This window comes from Pholis gunnellus (assembly GCF_910591455.1).
Source record: "Pholis gunnellus genome assembly, chromosome: 12".
Classification (NCBI taxonomy): Eukaryota; Metazoa; Chordata; class Actinopteri; order Perciformes; family Pholidae; genus Pholis; species Pholis gunnellus.
The window spans coordinates 4,561,110-4,575,604 of record NC_136539.1 but is presented as its reverse complement, the minus strand read 5'-3'; the positions used below and the strand labels follow the sequence as shown (position 1 = coordinate 4,575,604).

The 14,495-nt window shown below is 42.5% G+C and overlaps 1 protein-coding gene across 1 annotated transcript in view; it reads left to right on the top strand.

Annotated features, from left to right (window-relative positions):
- Positions 1 to 4,552: 4,552 nt before the first annotated feature.
- The window catches only part of nalcn (sodium leak channel, non-selective), a gene marked incomplete at both ends in the record, with an annotated part of 65,208 nt that continues 55,265 nt past the window's right edge, over positions 4,553 to 14,495 (top strand). Inside the window, 9 exons of the mRNA XM_079169579.1 lie at positions 4,553 to 4,594; positions 5,321 to 5,461; positions 5,593 to 5,775; positions 7,339 to 7,422; positions 7,539 to 7,678; positions 7,789 to 7,917; positions 11,140 to 11,291; positions 12,780 to 12,922; positions 13,232 to 13,336. Of these exons, the coding sequence (XP_079025705.1) occupies positions 4,553 to 4,594; positions 5,321 to 5,461; positions 5,593 to 5,775; positions 7,339 to 7,422; positions 7,539 to 7,678; positions 7,789 to 7,917; positions 11,140 to 11,291; positions 12,780 to 12,922; positions 13,232 to 13,336 (1,119 nt within the window). The remainder of the gene's footprint in view (positions 4,595 to 5,320; positions 5,462 to 5,592; positions 5,776 to 7,338; positions 7,423 to 7,538; positions 7,679 to 7,788; positions 7,918 to 11,139; positions 11,292 to 12,779; positions 12,923 to 13,231; positions 13,337 to 14,495) is intronic.

Here is a 14,495-nt window from a genome sequence, read left to right as displayed (position 1 = left end):
GTGAAACTTTCATCACCTTTCACACTACAGGATCTCTACACTGCTCGGCGTTGACCTGACAGCACTGCACTTAGCTCAATGATTTATGAGGGCTCCAATCAAAAGGTATGCACAGAGGACTTCAGGCTTTGTTTCACCAGCAGGGAGGGATCCCTCTCCCTGGAGGACAGACAGACACAGAGTAACCAACAGAATAAAAAACACAGTACAGACAATCCAAACAAAAATACACACACATATGTCAAGAATTTACGGATGATTCATGATATTGAGGGCCCGCAGTTAGAAGAAAGAGAAAAATAATACATTTTTCATACAATACTGTTTTCACTGTTTTTGTGATAACGGAGGTGTCAGTCTGCCAATATATATATAATTACAGTAATAAAACAATTATGGCAAATAAAGGTATTTGGGAGGTCGCTGTGATGCAGCAACTCGAGGGACCTTCGACTGTTACCATGGAGACGGCCGCGCGCCTCCGCTGCATGCGCTGGTTGATGTGATTGAAAACCTGCGCGCGCTCCCGCACTCTCCCACACACACACGGCCCAAACGCACCAAAACAGCTGATGTCATGGACAGGACGAGACGCGGCGGATAAGGGAAACCCTCCTCTCGTGAGTGACTCAGTATTTGTTTTCTTAACCCGCCGCTTCGGTCGCCGCGTGCTGTATGTCACCGGACATCCAGCTGTTGTTGCTCGAGGGATGCTACCGACGTGCTGCCGCGCGCTAGCTTGTCGGTTCTCCAGGAAGTGAGGACATTCTCATCCTACGGAGTAGGCCTTGACTGAATAATGTCCCGCATTTGCTACACTACGAGGTGTCCATGTTGTCACATATCGTGGTCACTTCGTTTAGGACCCACGCTTACGCACAAAACGTGTATGCGTACATGGTTAGCTTGTTTTTGTCCAATGTAGCCCCTTAGCTCTCATCCGTTTCCATAGTAACCTTGGCTCCGTCTATTACGTTCGCTCAGCTTTCAATCTCAGGATGGATATGCTCTGTATACAAATATATACAAATATATATATATATAGTATGCGTTTCTTTGATTGACAGCCAGTCGTGCGACCGGTCGTATGCCACAGCAGCTTGTTCAAGGCGGTTGAGCAGGTTCTTTTAGGGGGTTTGAGGATTTCACATTCGCCCACTGGAGCCTGCCAGGCCACATAGGGGTCAGCCATTCTGGGGGCTTTATTTATTAAATCCTCCAGGTGTGGTCTTTAAGATTACCAAGACTAATTTGGATTTTCATTTAGAAAACCTTCATGAAATGAGCTGACAGCACTGACAACTCTTTAACATGCAGCAAGCAGAATGTTAATGAAACCGACCTAATCATGTGATGATAATGAACATTTGTTGCAACAGCATGCCAAGAAAAGGTGTCAATTGTGTGTTTGACTTAAAACCTGAATATCATTACTTCTACTCTTGAAGCTGCTATGATGAATATTTTGACGTGGGTCAAATCACTAAATGTAATGTGAAAGTGTCATCATCTAGTTCTGCAACGCCCCTCAGCTCTACGGAGCCTTGTGTCCTTCAGCTGACTGTTTTGGTTTGACGTCCCACAACTTTACTGGGTGATGACCCTCCATGTGTCTGTCTCCATGGGTGGCAACTTTCTATGGGGTCAGATCAGTCTCAATATCAATGAATGCTCACTGAAGGATTCACAAATCTATTTTGTGATTTATAGATAAAAGACTGAACCACAACAATGTGTTTTAATGCACAGAAAAGAAATTAGCATTTTAAAACAGATTCACAAATGTATTTCTGGTGCTCAGACAAAGATTTTCTGTTTAAATAAATGCAATAAAAATCCACAAATATATGTATTTATAAGGATTTTTTAAAACTTCACTGCGTTTGTGTGGGTGGGTGTTTTTGAGACTTCCCGATTCACAAATTTCATTTTCTTCAACAGGGAATTAACTGTAGCGAAAAATACGTTTGTGGAGAGAGTCATTCATATAGAAATCACAAAATGATGTTTGTGAATCCCTGTAACCTTCTACATTACACGTAATCATTTGAACCACTGCTCCTGAATATAACGTGGATAAATGCAGCTTTAAATCAAACTAAACAGACGTGAAAACGGAAGCTGGCTGTCCTCGCTTCAAAACTTGAACAAAGCGCATGATTCTTGAGCCTATTTAAGGGCTATGGAAGAGAAAGAAAGAAATCAACCACGCTTTCTTTTCTTCGATGATACCGCCGGAGTGCACTCCTCAAGAGTAAAACTTCAGCGAAGAACTCTCGCAGACTCCAACAAATACTCTCACAGTCACAATTAATCTGCCCAGTGATCACATCCTGCCCGTGAGGAACATGTCCTCTCTCCAAATGGGGAAGTAATTGCAGTCTTTGCCACCTATACTCCCACATAATAGCACTTAGACCCTGTAATTTAGTTTTCACTCTTCTTCACGTCACCATCTGCATATGTTAAATGTAGCAATTACACTGGGAAATTGCTTCTAACTACATGGGGTTCATAGGGACACTTTCTTTTCTTGGTGGAAGCAGGAAAGGATCTGATACAGTCACATCGTTCTATCTGCTTTCCCAAGTGTTCCCCGTGCTTAGATTGGAACCTTTAAAAGGTGTATATTCAGGCTATGTCCCTTTAAAACTAAAAAACCTTCTTTGTTGAGTTTCAGTCAGTTGAGTACCGGATCAAAAGGCTCGTGATGCAACGAGAGTGACACATTTCACCCGAGCTTTATGAAATTGATGCCTGCTCCTTTTCTGAATCTTTTTTGTGTGTATGTTGAATCTATTGTTGTGATGTACTTTAACTATGCCATCTTATTGAATTGTATTTTGGTGCACTGTTTTTCTTGAAGAATTGCTTTGCTCAACATTGTTCACGTTCCTATTGAGCCATGCGGATAATTTCTGTCTCTGACATCTCTGCCTCTATCCCAGTATAATAACAAGGGGTGATTCAATACAACATAAGGATTTTTAAAAACCTATTAGTTTCTACGAGGTAAATTAGATATTGCATTTAAATATGAAAATTAATATTCGATTGTTCAAAAAGAAAAAAAGCAGTGCTACTGATGCTGCCTGCCGTGTGCACAATGAATGCACAGCGAGACGGAGACGCAACATTCGGTCACGCTGAACAAGGAATAATTCAATAATAAATGAATACACCACGTGGTTTTCAGCTCTGTGCTGGAGGTCACACTGGAGACGTAAACGCTGAAAAGATGGGAGAGTAGTACTTGTTATCTTCCGACTTTTTAAACAGAAAACACACGTTTAATATTGTGTTATTTACTTGGGAATGACATACACTATAGCCACCAGCAAGTAGCAAACTTTCAGGCGATACCTCCAGCCAGCTGCCACCGTACTTTGTTTTTTTTTAGTAAAAAGAGGAGGTGTCGTAAAGGTAACTTTCAACTTCACCATTCAGCTGCTCCTCGTCTGCTGCGGCGACAGGAATAAGTAGAAACAGGGCGTCGCAGTGCTGCGTCACAGGTGGCCAGTTAGGACATCTAGCGTGTTGATTTGTTGAAAGAATCACACAAAATACCAATTTTACAGTATTCATTTATGTCCAATTTATTTTTGTAATTGGCAAGTTTCTGAGAAACGAAAGCCTACCAATTGTATTAATGTGACAGCATACATTTGTATTTTATGTGTTTACATTGTTTGGGGGGGATATTGCACACAGTGACTGGAGTAGATCCTGCAATTAGAAGCCCTGTGTGCTGAGTTGAGAATCGATTTTCTGAAAGATTCACGCCCCTTAAGATGAAGGTGAATGGAAATGATCTTGGGTCTCTGATACTCTGGGTATGAAACTTCACTTTTTCGCAGTTTTCATTGACACTACTCTGCCAAAGAAATAGTTTCTATGAAAACATATCTAGTTGTTTCTAGAAAGAGAGGTTTTAAATTGTGCTGGGAGCCCTACAGACTTTACATTGAGGTTGGCGCCAGAGATACCAGATATAGATACCTCAACATTGTCAAAAATAAGCAAAACTATCAGCATGGCTTCATAGAGAAAATAAGTGTTTATGTAAGTAAGTTGGGTTGCACCGATATAACTGCATAGCTGTGTGTTGCTGCAGCTGCACCTCGCAGCACTTGTGAATATGCTCTCTCACCCCTCTTTACTGCTCTTATGACTGCTACCATTCACTGACTGCTGCCACAGGACCTCCAGGCCTGTAGGACATTCTCCTTTTTGCATCTCTAGTCTGTCTCTCTGGTTGGTTTCTCCACCCCTTCTGTTGGCCTGGGGATGAACGCACCAATGAGGAGCCTCACAGTGAGTCCCCCCCCCTGGTCCTCCTCCACCGCCCCATCTCTCTTCTATCCACAACACCTCAGTCACTCACTCACTCACTCACTGAGTGTGTCGCATATATGCCTTGATGTCAGATGTGGTGGGCATTCCTGTCTCCTCTGAGCATACTGTAGATGTGGGTAGTGTACTGTACACCATATGAGCCATGATGTTGACTAACTGTTGTGTGTTATTTACAGGGTATGCCTGATCGCATGTTATGTGCAGTGCTGGAGCAATTTCAGCTTTACTTTTCCCTTTGGTATGTGCGCTTTGTCTCCATTCAGAGTCATTTCTTCTTGTGTTCTTATGTTGAAACGGCCTGTACACGTTTCTTTTTTCTGCATACACACATGCACACAGACACACACACACAAACACGGTATGCACGGGTAAAAAAAAAAAAAACGACGTTGGCACAGCTTAATCTACTGGACGCCTCTTTTTCCCCCCCGAGTGGTAAGTGACTGGAGCTGTTCCAATGTGAATACACTCGTCCTGTGTTCCATGTGTGCTACGTTGTGTATCACGGTGGCCATTCAACAATGCAACACATCTTTGTTTTTTTTGAAGTACACACCTCTGTTCTGGCCATTCAAGTCAGGGTACTTTATTTTTGCTGAAGATAGTCTGGCAGTGATTACATCCCAAGGCCACGATTGATACACAGCTTATTTAAGACGTTAATACTGAATATTGGATAACCCACAGTAGATTTTGTCCAGTCACCCATACCTTAAGAAGTGCACTGGTATTATTCTAAAGTCAGTTGCTGTTAATATGGCCATATATGACAGGGGCCAAGGGCCTCTTTGCTGCGTTAAGTACACCTAAAACCTATTTATTTAGATTTATGTTCCACATGATTGGAGTTACAATCAGTGGAGCACCCCAATGCCCAGACTTGGATGCAGCCAGAGTGTTTCTCCTGTTCCGCGTTGAGCTTTGTTCACCGCGTGGTCTCCCCGCCTCCCTCTCTCTCTGTCAGATCCACTCTCTGTATAGCACAGCGAGCCCCAGCATGCTGAAGAGGAAACAGAGCTCACGGGTCGAGGCCCAGCCCATGACCGACTTTGGGCCGGACGAGACCCTCGCAGACAGCGCTGACATCTTCTGGATCAACAAAGCAGTGAGTTTGTGCCACAAAACTATCTCCGTCCTCTTCAAGCCACACGTTTCCGTTATTTTGAAGTCAGCTGGACAGCGTAGAATGTGAAAAGAACTATTATTTGTCATCATTTTTCTCTTTGTCTCCTGCAGTGGGTGCACACTCTGCTGCGGGCCTGCGCCATCATCAGTGTCATCTCCGTGTGCATGAACACCCCGAAGACATTCGAGCACTACCCGCCGTTGCAGTACGTGACCTTCACGCTGGACACGCTGCTCATGTTCCTCTACACCGCCGAGATGATCGCCAAGATGCACATCCGAGGGATCATCAAGGTAGCTGCCGAGGGAGTCGCGCGGTCACGAGGACGCACGTTAACGAAATCAAGTTAGATTATACGATTTTTAGACTGTAAAATGCCAACAAAGGAAACAGGAAATACATTGAACTAAAGAGGGAAAATGCAGTTTCATTGCGTCTTGAAAGCAACGCATGTGACACATGAAGTCCTTCTAGGTTATTGGAAGAATTTTATTAGAATATTTAGTTTTTATTTTATTTTAATTTTATTTATTTTATTTATTGTTTTCCATTCTGTCCAGAGTATTGGACTGAATAGTTTACGTGCATATAACCAGAACACAGTGGAGGCATGGGAACACTGAAGTACACAGTACAATTAGGTAACAGCCACTTGACACCTGACGGACTGCATTGCATGCTGGTCCATCAGCCCTTTTGTGTTGTGTCAGATTTCAGTCAGGCTTTAGAAAGGCAACCTCACTGGTTGCATCGACCTGTACGATCAGATGAATCGACACGATTAAAGAAGAATCTCAGGTGGACGGATAATGTTCTTTAGAAGCATCCAGGAACGGACAGCTGGCAGATGAAAGGCCCGTAATTACTGCCATAAAGAGTGTCGACAGCTTAATTGACAAATCAAGGATAACAAGCAGAGGAGGACACCTGTGCAGGGAAACTCAATGACAACTGGAACATTTCGTACATATATACACAGTATATATATGTATATACATGTATATGTAGGTATATATATATATACTGTATATACTGTGTATATATGTATATATATATATATATATATATGTATGTAAATGTATATGTATGTATATATACATACATATATATATATATATATATGTATGTAAATGTATATGTATGTATATATACATACATATATATATATATATATATATATATATGTATGTGAATGTATATATATGTACATCTATATGATCTATATAAATATGTATATATGTAGATATTCAACATTGAAAGTCCTACTTTGTAGCTAGTTAATAAAAGTGCCTGCTGCACAACATATATAAAAATGATGATCCTCACAGCATGGTGAAGTAATTGCATGCTTTTGTTCTTGTCAGTGTGTAATCAAACATGGTCTTATCTGTGGAGCACACACCCTCCTATTTACAGCCTTTCTTCCTGTGAAAGACTGACTCTCTCTCTCTCTCTCTCTAACTGAGTCTCTCTCTCTCTCTCTCGCTCTCGCTCTCGCTCTCTCTCTCTCCGTGGTAATTAAGTATGCCCATTTTTGCCCCATGACATTTCAGTTTGTTCACACTTCAGGGGCCTGATCATTCTTTTGTCTCTTCACGTCGAAAACAAGGCCGTTTTAAAGATTGCGGTCAGACACAAAGACAGAATGGCACTTGATGTTGGAACCATTTCCACAGCCATGAATCCTAGCAGTTTGAAATGCTTAAAACGTCACAGGCTGTCTTGTATTTGTTCGAATGCACCACCTTTTTGTGGAATCTATGGCCTTGGATAATGAAGATGCTCACCATGTTTCTTCTCTTCCTGTTCCTCTCTTGTTTTTCATCGTGTTGATGCCTCTGTTTCTCTCTGCACAGGGGGACAACTCCTATGTGAAAGATCGCTGGTGTATGTTTGATGGATTCATGGTGTTTTTCATCTGGGTGTCCCTGGTGCTGCAGGTATATTGCAACATTTACAATTACAGTTTCTTTTATTTCAGCCCTCAAAAGTGCTTGGACAGCGTTGTAGTTGCTTGGTTTTTTACTTCTTAACGATCCAATCCTCTTTGTGTCAGGTGTTTGAAATAGCGGAGCTGGTGGATCAGATGTCTCCGTGGGGAATGTTGCGGATCCCCCGAGCGCTCATTATGATCCGGGCCTTCCGGATCTACTTCCGCTTCGAGCTCCCTCGCTCCCGCATCACCAACATACTGAAGTAGAAACACTGTCATGAGCATTCCTCCTCACTACGGCCATCACGATTAATGGATGGGTTCGCTCATGTAAAACAAAACTTTTTTTTTTCCCGCTCCTCTGCTTCTGCAGGCGATCCGGGGAACAGATCTGGAGCGTCTCCATCTTCCTGCTGTTTTTTCTCCTCCTGTACGGAATCCTGGGCGTTCAAATGTTCGGAACGTTCAACCATCACTGCGTCACTAATGACACGCAGAAAGGGTAGGAACGAAGTTTCACTTTGGATACTAAACTGTCATCCTTTAAATACCTTGATGGAGGCCGTCTTTCCCGGCTTTAATGGAGGCGATGCATTTTTTTTTTTACTGAGAACGGTTTACTGAAGCAATAATGTTTAATGAAGTTGTTTTAAGAAGCTAGAAGATACTGTACACCGAGTGTCTTTTCCTTATTACAGTTTATGGAGGAGGGTCAACACGAAGTGCAAAAACATCCAAGCGAAACACCGTTGGAACAGACATGCATGAGCCTGAATGCATCCAGCCAGACATTTGATCCGTGCGTTACTGGCTGTAAAAGCCGATCTTAGATAATTCCCCAGCAAGCGATCGTAACATAAACAGCCTAAGAATACAGCTACTGAAACAAGCCTAAATATGTACAGTAGGCCCCCCTCATCAATGTTGATGAGTTCTTCCTGTGGGCTTTGTGCTCGCAAGTTAATATTGTGATTTCTGCTTTGCAGAGGTGGTAGCTTGTTTTACAGTCTGCCTGTGTGAAACACTGCAGGGGTCTGCACAATCTGGATGCTGCATTAAACGACCTGAAGCTACTCTTGCATTTAATGCACTACACCCAGCTCCCAGATTTCATATTAAAGTTATTTTGCAGTACATTATACATACTTTCTGGCTCTTCTCTCATCATTTCTTATCCCATAGCCGTTTCTTTGCGTCAGCTTGAATAGAAAGTGTTCAGTCATGATGTGACAATTAAAATCAATTCCATTCTGAAGCAGCTTTTATAACCAAACCCGTGAAGACTATCTGCCCGGGTGTGCTCTTCATTGCAATTATGATTCCAGCCAGAGATGGGACGTAAATCAAAGGTTCTAACAGAGACAGACCTTTGGTAACTTAGTCCTCTTTAAATATAACCCTGTGATGAGAATGAATATTGCACATTTTTATAATATTAGACAAGACTTGATGGGGAATATCTAACGTCAAGCCTAACGTCAGTGTGGTGCAACAACAGTGTCTTTCTTTGAGAAAAATAGCCTTCCCCTGCACATGCCATAGTGCATTTAGTGTGAAAGCTCAGTTATACAGAGCCTGTGTCCTCTTTTCAGCTCACATTGTGACATCCGCTCTAATGAATTACAGCAAAGCAAAGATGGGTCAACTGATCAGTCAGTACAGTAGGTAGGTACCTACTCAGCCGAGTCTCAGATCCTGACTGCATCTGGTCTTTGGTAATTCATTTGGTGTGACCTTCTAAGCAGTAGCCTTACACATTAATTTAGCTCTCCTTAAGTGGAGCAGCACCTTCTTTCCATACCCATTAGCGTTATTAATTCTAGTAATTTAGAGGGTACATAAGAGCTCATTACTGGAATACCTTGTTTAATTTAAACATCGGTGTACAGAAATATCGTAAGAATAATATAGCCTTTATTTGGGGGCAAAATAGGAAAAGAAAGTTCAATTATTTTCTATTGAAATATTCAATGAACTTTAATTTAATTGCAGTAATCTTTAATTGTCTTTAGAAAACTCTAATTAAAGAGAAATGGCCAGTCGGCACCAGGGGAGTTGTGACGGTTTGTGCAGATCGCTGTGCAAAACCGTAATTTGTGAAGGATCTGATTTCAACCATTGGGTTGAGGATGATGATGTGAAACGGAGAACAGGAATCCCTGCGGAGACAAAAGACGGGGGAAGCGACCATCATGATTAAAGCCCCAGGCTGCAGGGAGAGTTCACACTCATTGTGATGATTAATACATTCCTTCATTGTCCAGCCTTTATGTATTAAGCTAATTCCTGCTTAACGGCTACCCATCTATGTCCCTTTACATATCGTGTGCGCCCTATAGGGACACGGCGTGCATTGACCGTCATTAGTATCAGGAAAGATAGCAGAAGACGTTGTCACATTTATAGCTGACGTCCCTTCGTAATATTATTCCAAAAGTGTGGTGTGGCAGCTGCATGAAATGTGTTTGCTGCTGTGCTTCTTCCCCTGAATCCCTCACATACATATGCTCCTACTGGGATATTTTAGAAATATGTCACACAAGGACTGATGTGTCTAATCTCTATCTGCCATATGCCCTTGGCACAAAGTCAAAGCTCCCTAGCTTTTCAAACACAAGGGATTTGATGGGAATAGGGGGGGAAAGCATCAGGGGGACATTTTCTGATATGGATGTTAGATGAAAGGGTTTTGGATTTGTGAACAAAGTGAGGTCCTCTTTTGTCGATGTCAGGATTTTTGCAATCGACCTCGTCGCTATTTAACTCCATGGAATGAATGACATGCACAGTTTGTTCAGTGTGAGTTAGATCTACAGGACAGGGCAATTGTGGTTTGTGTGGTTTATTCTTGATTTGATATTTTGAAACAATTTATGTAAAATTAACATTTCAGAGGGCAAGAAATGAAATCATGTGACATAAACACTACACTGTTTTTAAATGTTATGGAACAAAGTGTATTATTAGCATATCCCATGCTAAACCCACTGATTCAGTGGATTATGTGTCAACAAGAGCTTTTTGCTCGCTGATGTGGGCCGAGCTTGTTGACAGGACCTCACATTTTCCAATTATGCAAAGCATTACAAATTCATTTTAGTTTGATCACCTGAATAATCTCTAATCACAAAGACGGTTTGTTTTTCATTCGACTCATTAATAATATTGCGTCATTGCTGGACATTTGGTCTCTCATCCGAGGCTTCATTTATCTCCTCTTTGTCGCCAAGAAACGTGATTCATTTGATAAGATACAGTGGTGTTATTCCACCCCCGGCGTAATAAGCTCTATCGGATTCATCACCCTGCCTCTGATTGCCCTTTGTGATAGCGCAATATATTATCCCTTCTGATCCTGTAACCCTAATAAACAATTTGGACGAATGTCTGGGCAGCCAATTTGAAGGCATTCATTTTCATTAGAGTAATCAAGCAGCTCCGGGAACAACACCTGTGGCTAAAAGACAGGGAGAGGGGGAGAGATGTGCGTGTGTGTGTGTGTGTGTGTGTGTGTTTCTCATGCTCATTTCAAATGTGTAGCTGGCCATGAATATTTGACTTATAAACTCCCTGGTTTCATTATAGAGCACATTATAACCGTCAAATCTTAGAATGACAATTGATACTTGTACCTTCTTTTTTCATGATACTGATTCCATTTACCACACGTTGCACACTCATTTTGAATAACAGTTTGTTTTGTTTTTTTTAACCTTTTTGTCAGTAATGTGACATGGAACAGCTTGGCCATCCCAGACACCCATTGTTCCCCTGATGGGGAGGGCTACCAGTGTCCTCATGGCTTCAAATGCATGGACCTGGAGGAGCTGGGCCTCAGCCGACAGGAGCTCGGCTATAGTGGCTTCAATGAACTAGGTACGAGCTGCACACTTAACACGTTTAATGCATTCAAACACGTGCACATAACATGCCTGATAAGGACTAAACATCCGTGAAGTAATTCACATAAATAAAAGCTTTTGTTTTCACAGTTTTTTCCCCACTTAAAAGGTATCGTATATTCTGTGGAAGAATGGCCCAGTGTGAGAAAGCGAGAACTAAAGTGCTGCACATACCAGCTACCGGTGTGAAGCAGTGACATACGGCAGCGTCCTGCATTCTTATCAGCTGAACGGTGCTCAGTTCCAGTGTCGGTGCACAGTGCAGCGCCCCTAATCTGTAGATAGCCGTGAAGGAGAGGGAGAGCTTCACAGTAAACCTCACCTTGATTCAGACACTGGAACGTGACTCATTCAGTGCAATTTACAGCCTAAGTGTTCTGGTCTATCGACACACTTTATGAATATTAATGTAGCTTTTACTGTGACGCTTAAGTGCCTTGTATAAAAACCCTGACTTTATTATTATGTGCGATCCTATTTTTAGGAATGGTTCTCGCCTCCTGAAAGAGTTTATTGAGGATAAAGATGTACTATTTTTATTCACACCCATGCAGAGGGAATATATTGTTCATAAAGCTATAAAGATACACTAAAGCCCCTTTCCCACTGGACAAAAAACCCAATAACAACCACTAACATCTGGCTTGTGTCCTTTAAGGGAAAGGTTACAATCAGTATTTATTGACAGCTCTGTCAGTGATGGAAATTGGATGCCCTACTTTTTGCGATGCTGTGACGTATGTTGAAGTGAATATATAATATATAACCAACAGGGATTTGGACAGTTATTATAATTATTAAAAAATGAAGCTCTACTCCAAGCCACCAGATAGATATCCAGTCATTTTACCTCGCTGATCATGGAAACAGCCTTCATTCAAACAAAATAAAACTAATCAAAAGCCGTCTTTGTTAGTCTTTACACTGTTCCAACTATCACCAACTCTGGTTTGGTCGAACTAAAGCCATAATTCGTCGAGTTGACTTGAAAAGAAACGTGAAAAGTGATATGCTCTCCTCAAAGCTACCAGACTGCATTGACAGAAACAGTTATTTTCACTCGCCGATCGTTGTAACAACACATTTTATTCAAACTCGACAGAGACAAAAGAAACTCACAGAATTTAGGTTAATAAACTACATCTGACCAGATTAATCTCATCGGATTAATGAGCCTGTGTCTGTCTGAGTTGGAATTGAAAGTCTTGTCATTACAAAGAAGGGAGGATACTGGCATGCTGTGTTTTTCACAGGCTGTCAGAACCAACTTTCATTATATAGAAACTCAAGGTATTGTCTTTTTTGAAAGGCTTAGTTTGAGGGGAGCCATGATAATTGGGGCGAAGCTCACAGACATCACCGCGTTAAGCGAAAGGCCGACACTGACACTTGTTTCAATAACAATCTCTGCTTTTCATCTGACTGTACACCTCTCCGCCTCCTCTGTCTGTCTTTGTTTTAGGTACGAGCATCTTTACCGTGTATGAGGCGGCATCACAGGAGGGTTGGGTGTTCCTCATGTACAGAGCCATCGACAGTTTCCCGCGCTGGCGCTCGTACTTCTACTTCATAACTCTCATTTTCTTCTTGGCATGGCTTGTCAAGGTTAGAGCCAGTCTCTCTCTACACTGCACTTTTCACAATGCTTTCGGCCCCCGTGGCACGGCAGCATGGGAGAGCTGAACACCGAAAGGTTTCGGTTAATTGACGTAACCTAATCTTTCACCTGCAGACCCAACCATTTCCCCTTGTTAGTAGAATGTTCTCTGGCTAATGAGAGAAGGAATATCCCGTCACAGATAGTTAAAGGAAGTCGAGAGACGGACCTGCCCTTTGCCATTTTTAATGGCCACAACGGCCCCTTCCCCTCTCACCGTCTCTGTTTCACTCCCTCCCTGTCTCTCCCCTTCACAGAACGTGTTCATCGCAGTCATCATCGAGACATTTGCCGAGATAAGAGTGCAATTTCAGCAGATGTGGGGGTCAAGGAGCAGTACCACCTCCACGGCTACAACACAGGTACAACTATCACACTCGACTTTATGTGGCTCCTTAAGCTGACCTGATTCTAAACATTTCCTTCAACTCCGGCTTTCTTTAAAGCTGGTCATCTTGGGACAGAGTGCGAATAAAAAACAAAAAAAAGAAACTGTCCATTCATCAGAGTTCAGCTCATCAAAGTTGCATGAATTCAAGAATCAAAGGAATGAGCCGAAACGCATTTTGACAGGAATGGTTTCTTCAGGGTTACGAGAGTGCACGGTCATCAATAAATGCCTCCACTTACGTTAGAAATGGCAGCCGAAGGGTGCTAGTACACATGTGTGTTTTGGTGCTAGTGGGTAGAGAGCGTCTGCGTTGGCGACTTCAGGCTTGCATCTGTAAATTCCGCTGGCTTCATCAGACCATTACCATCTGCTTAGTTTGAAATAGTTGTGATTTAGAGTTGGCACCTCCAAGTGTGAGGCCCGCGGTATTCTGTCTGTAAATGGTGGATTGCCCTCCTTTGGCTGGAAGCACGAAACGTACATGAGTGAAGGAGTTATCACAGGGTAAGATATGAAAAACTAAAGGCAAAAGACCGACAAGCAGATTAGTGCATCGCCAACAGTACCAAGCTGTCATGGTAAAGAGTGAGCTGAGCCTGAAGGGTAAGCTCGTGATTTACCGGTCAGTACATGTTCCAAAGGCCAAGAGGTTTTGGAGGTTGACTGAATTCATGTGATCAATAGTGCAAGTGGCCGGAAATGGTTTGTATCTCAGGACATCTGGTGTCACCCCGAGAGCCTTGGTAGGGAGGTTGGTTCTCCTGAAAGAGCTCGGAGAAGAATCGCTTCTCCTTGTCGTTAAGAGGAGACCTCTCGGGTAGTCTGGGGCATCTGATCAGGGCGCTTCCTACATACGACCCTTTGGAGGTATGCTGGGCGTGTCAAAGAACAGAACATACTAGAGGATATATGGCTGTGGAGAAGGACACCTGTGCTACCTGGCTTAGCCTTATTTTGCCCAGCCTCATGCGGCCTTATATGATTCACTTTTGCAGCAGTGGCGATTTAGTTACTTCAAAAAGACTTTGCATTAGTTTATCTGCATCCTTTTTTAAGACCATGAACCACAATATACCTGGTTTCGATCCGGCTGGAGATCTTTCTCCCTCATTTCCTGTCATCTCTCCTCT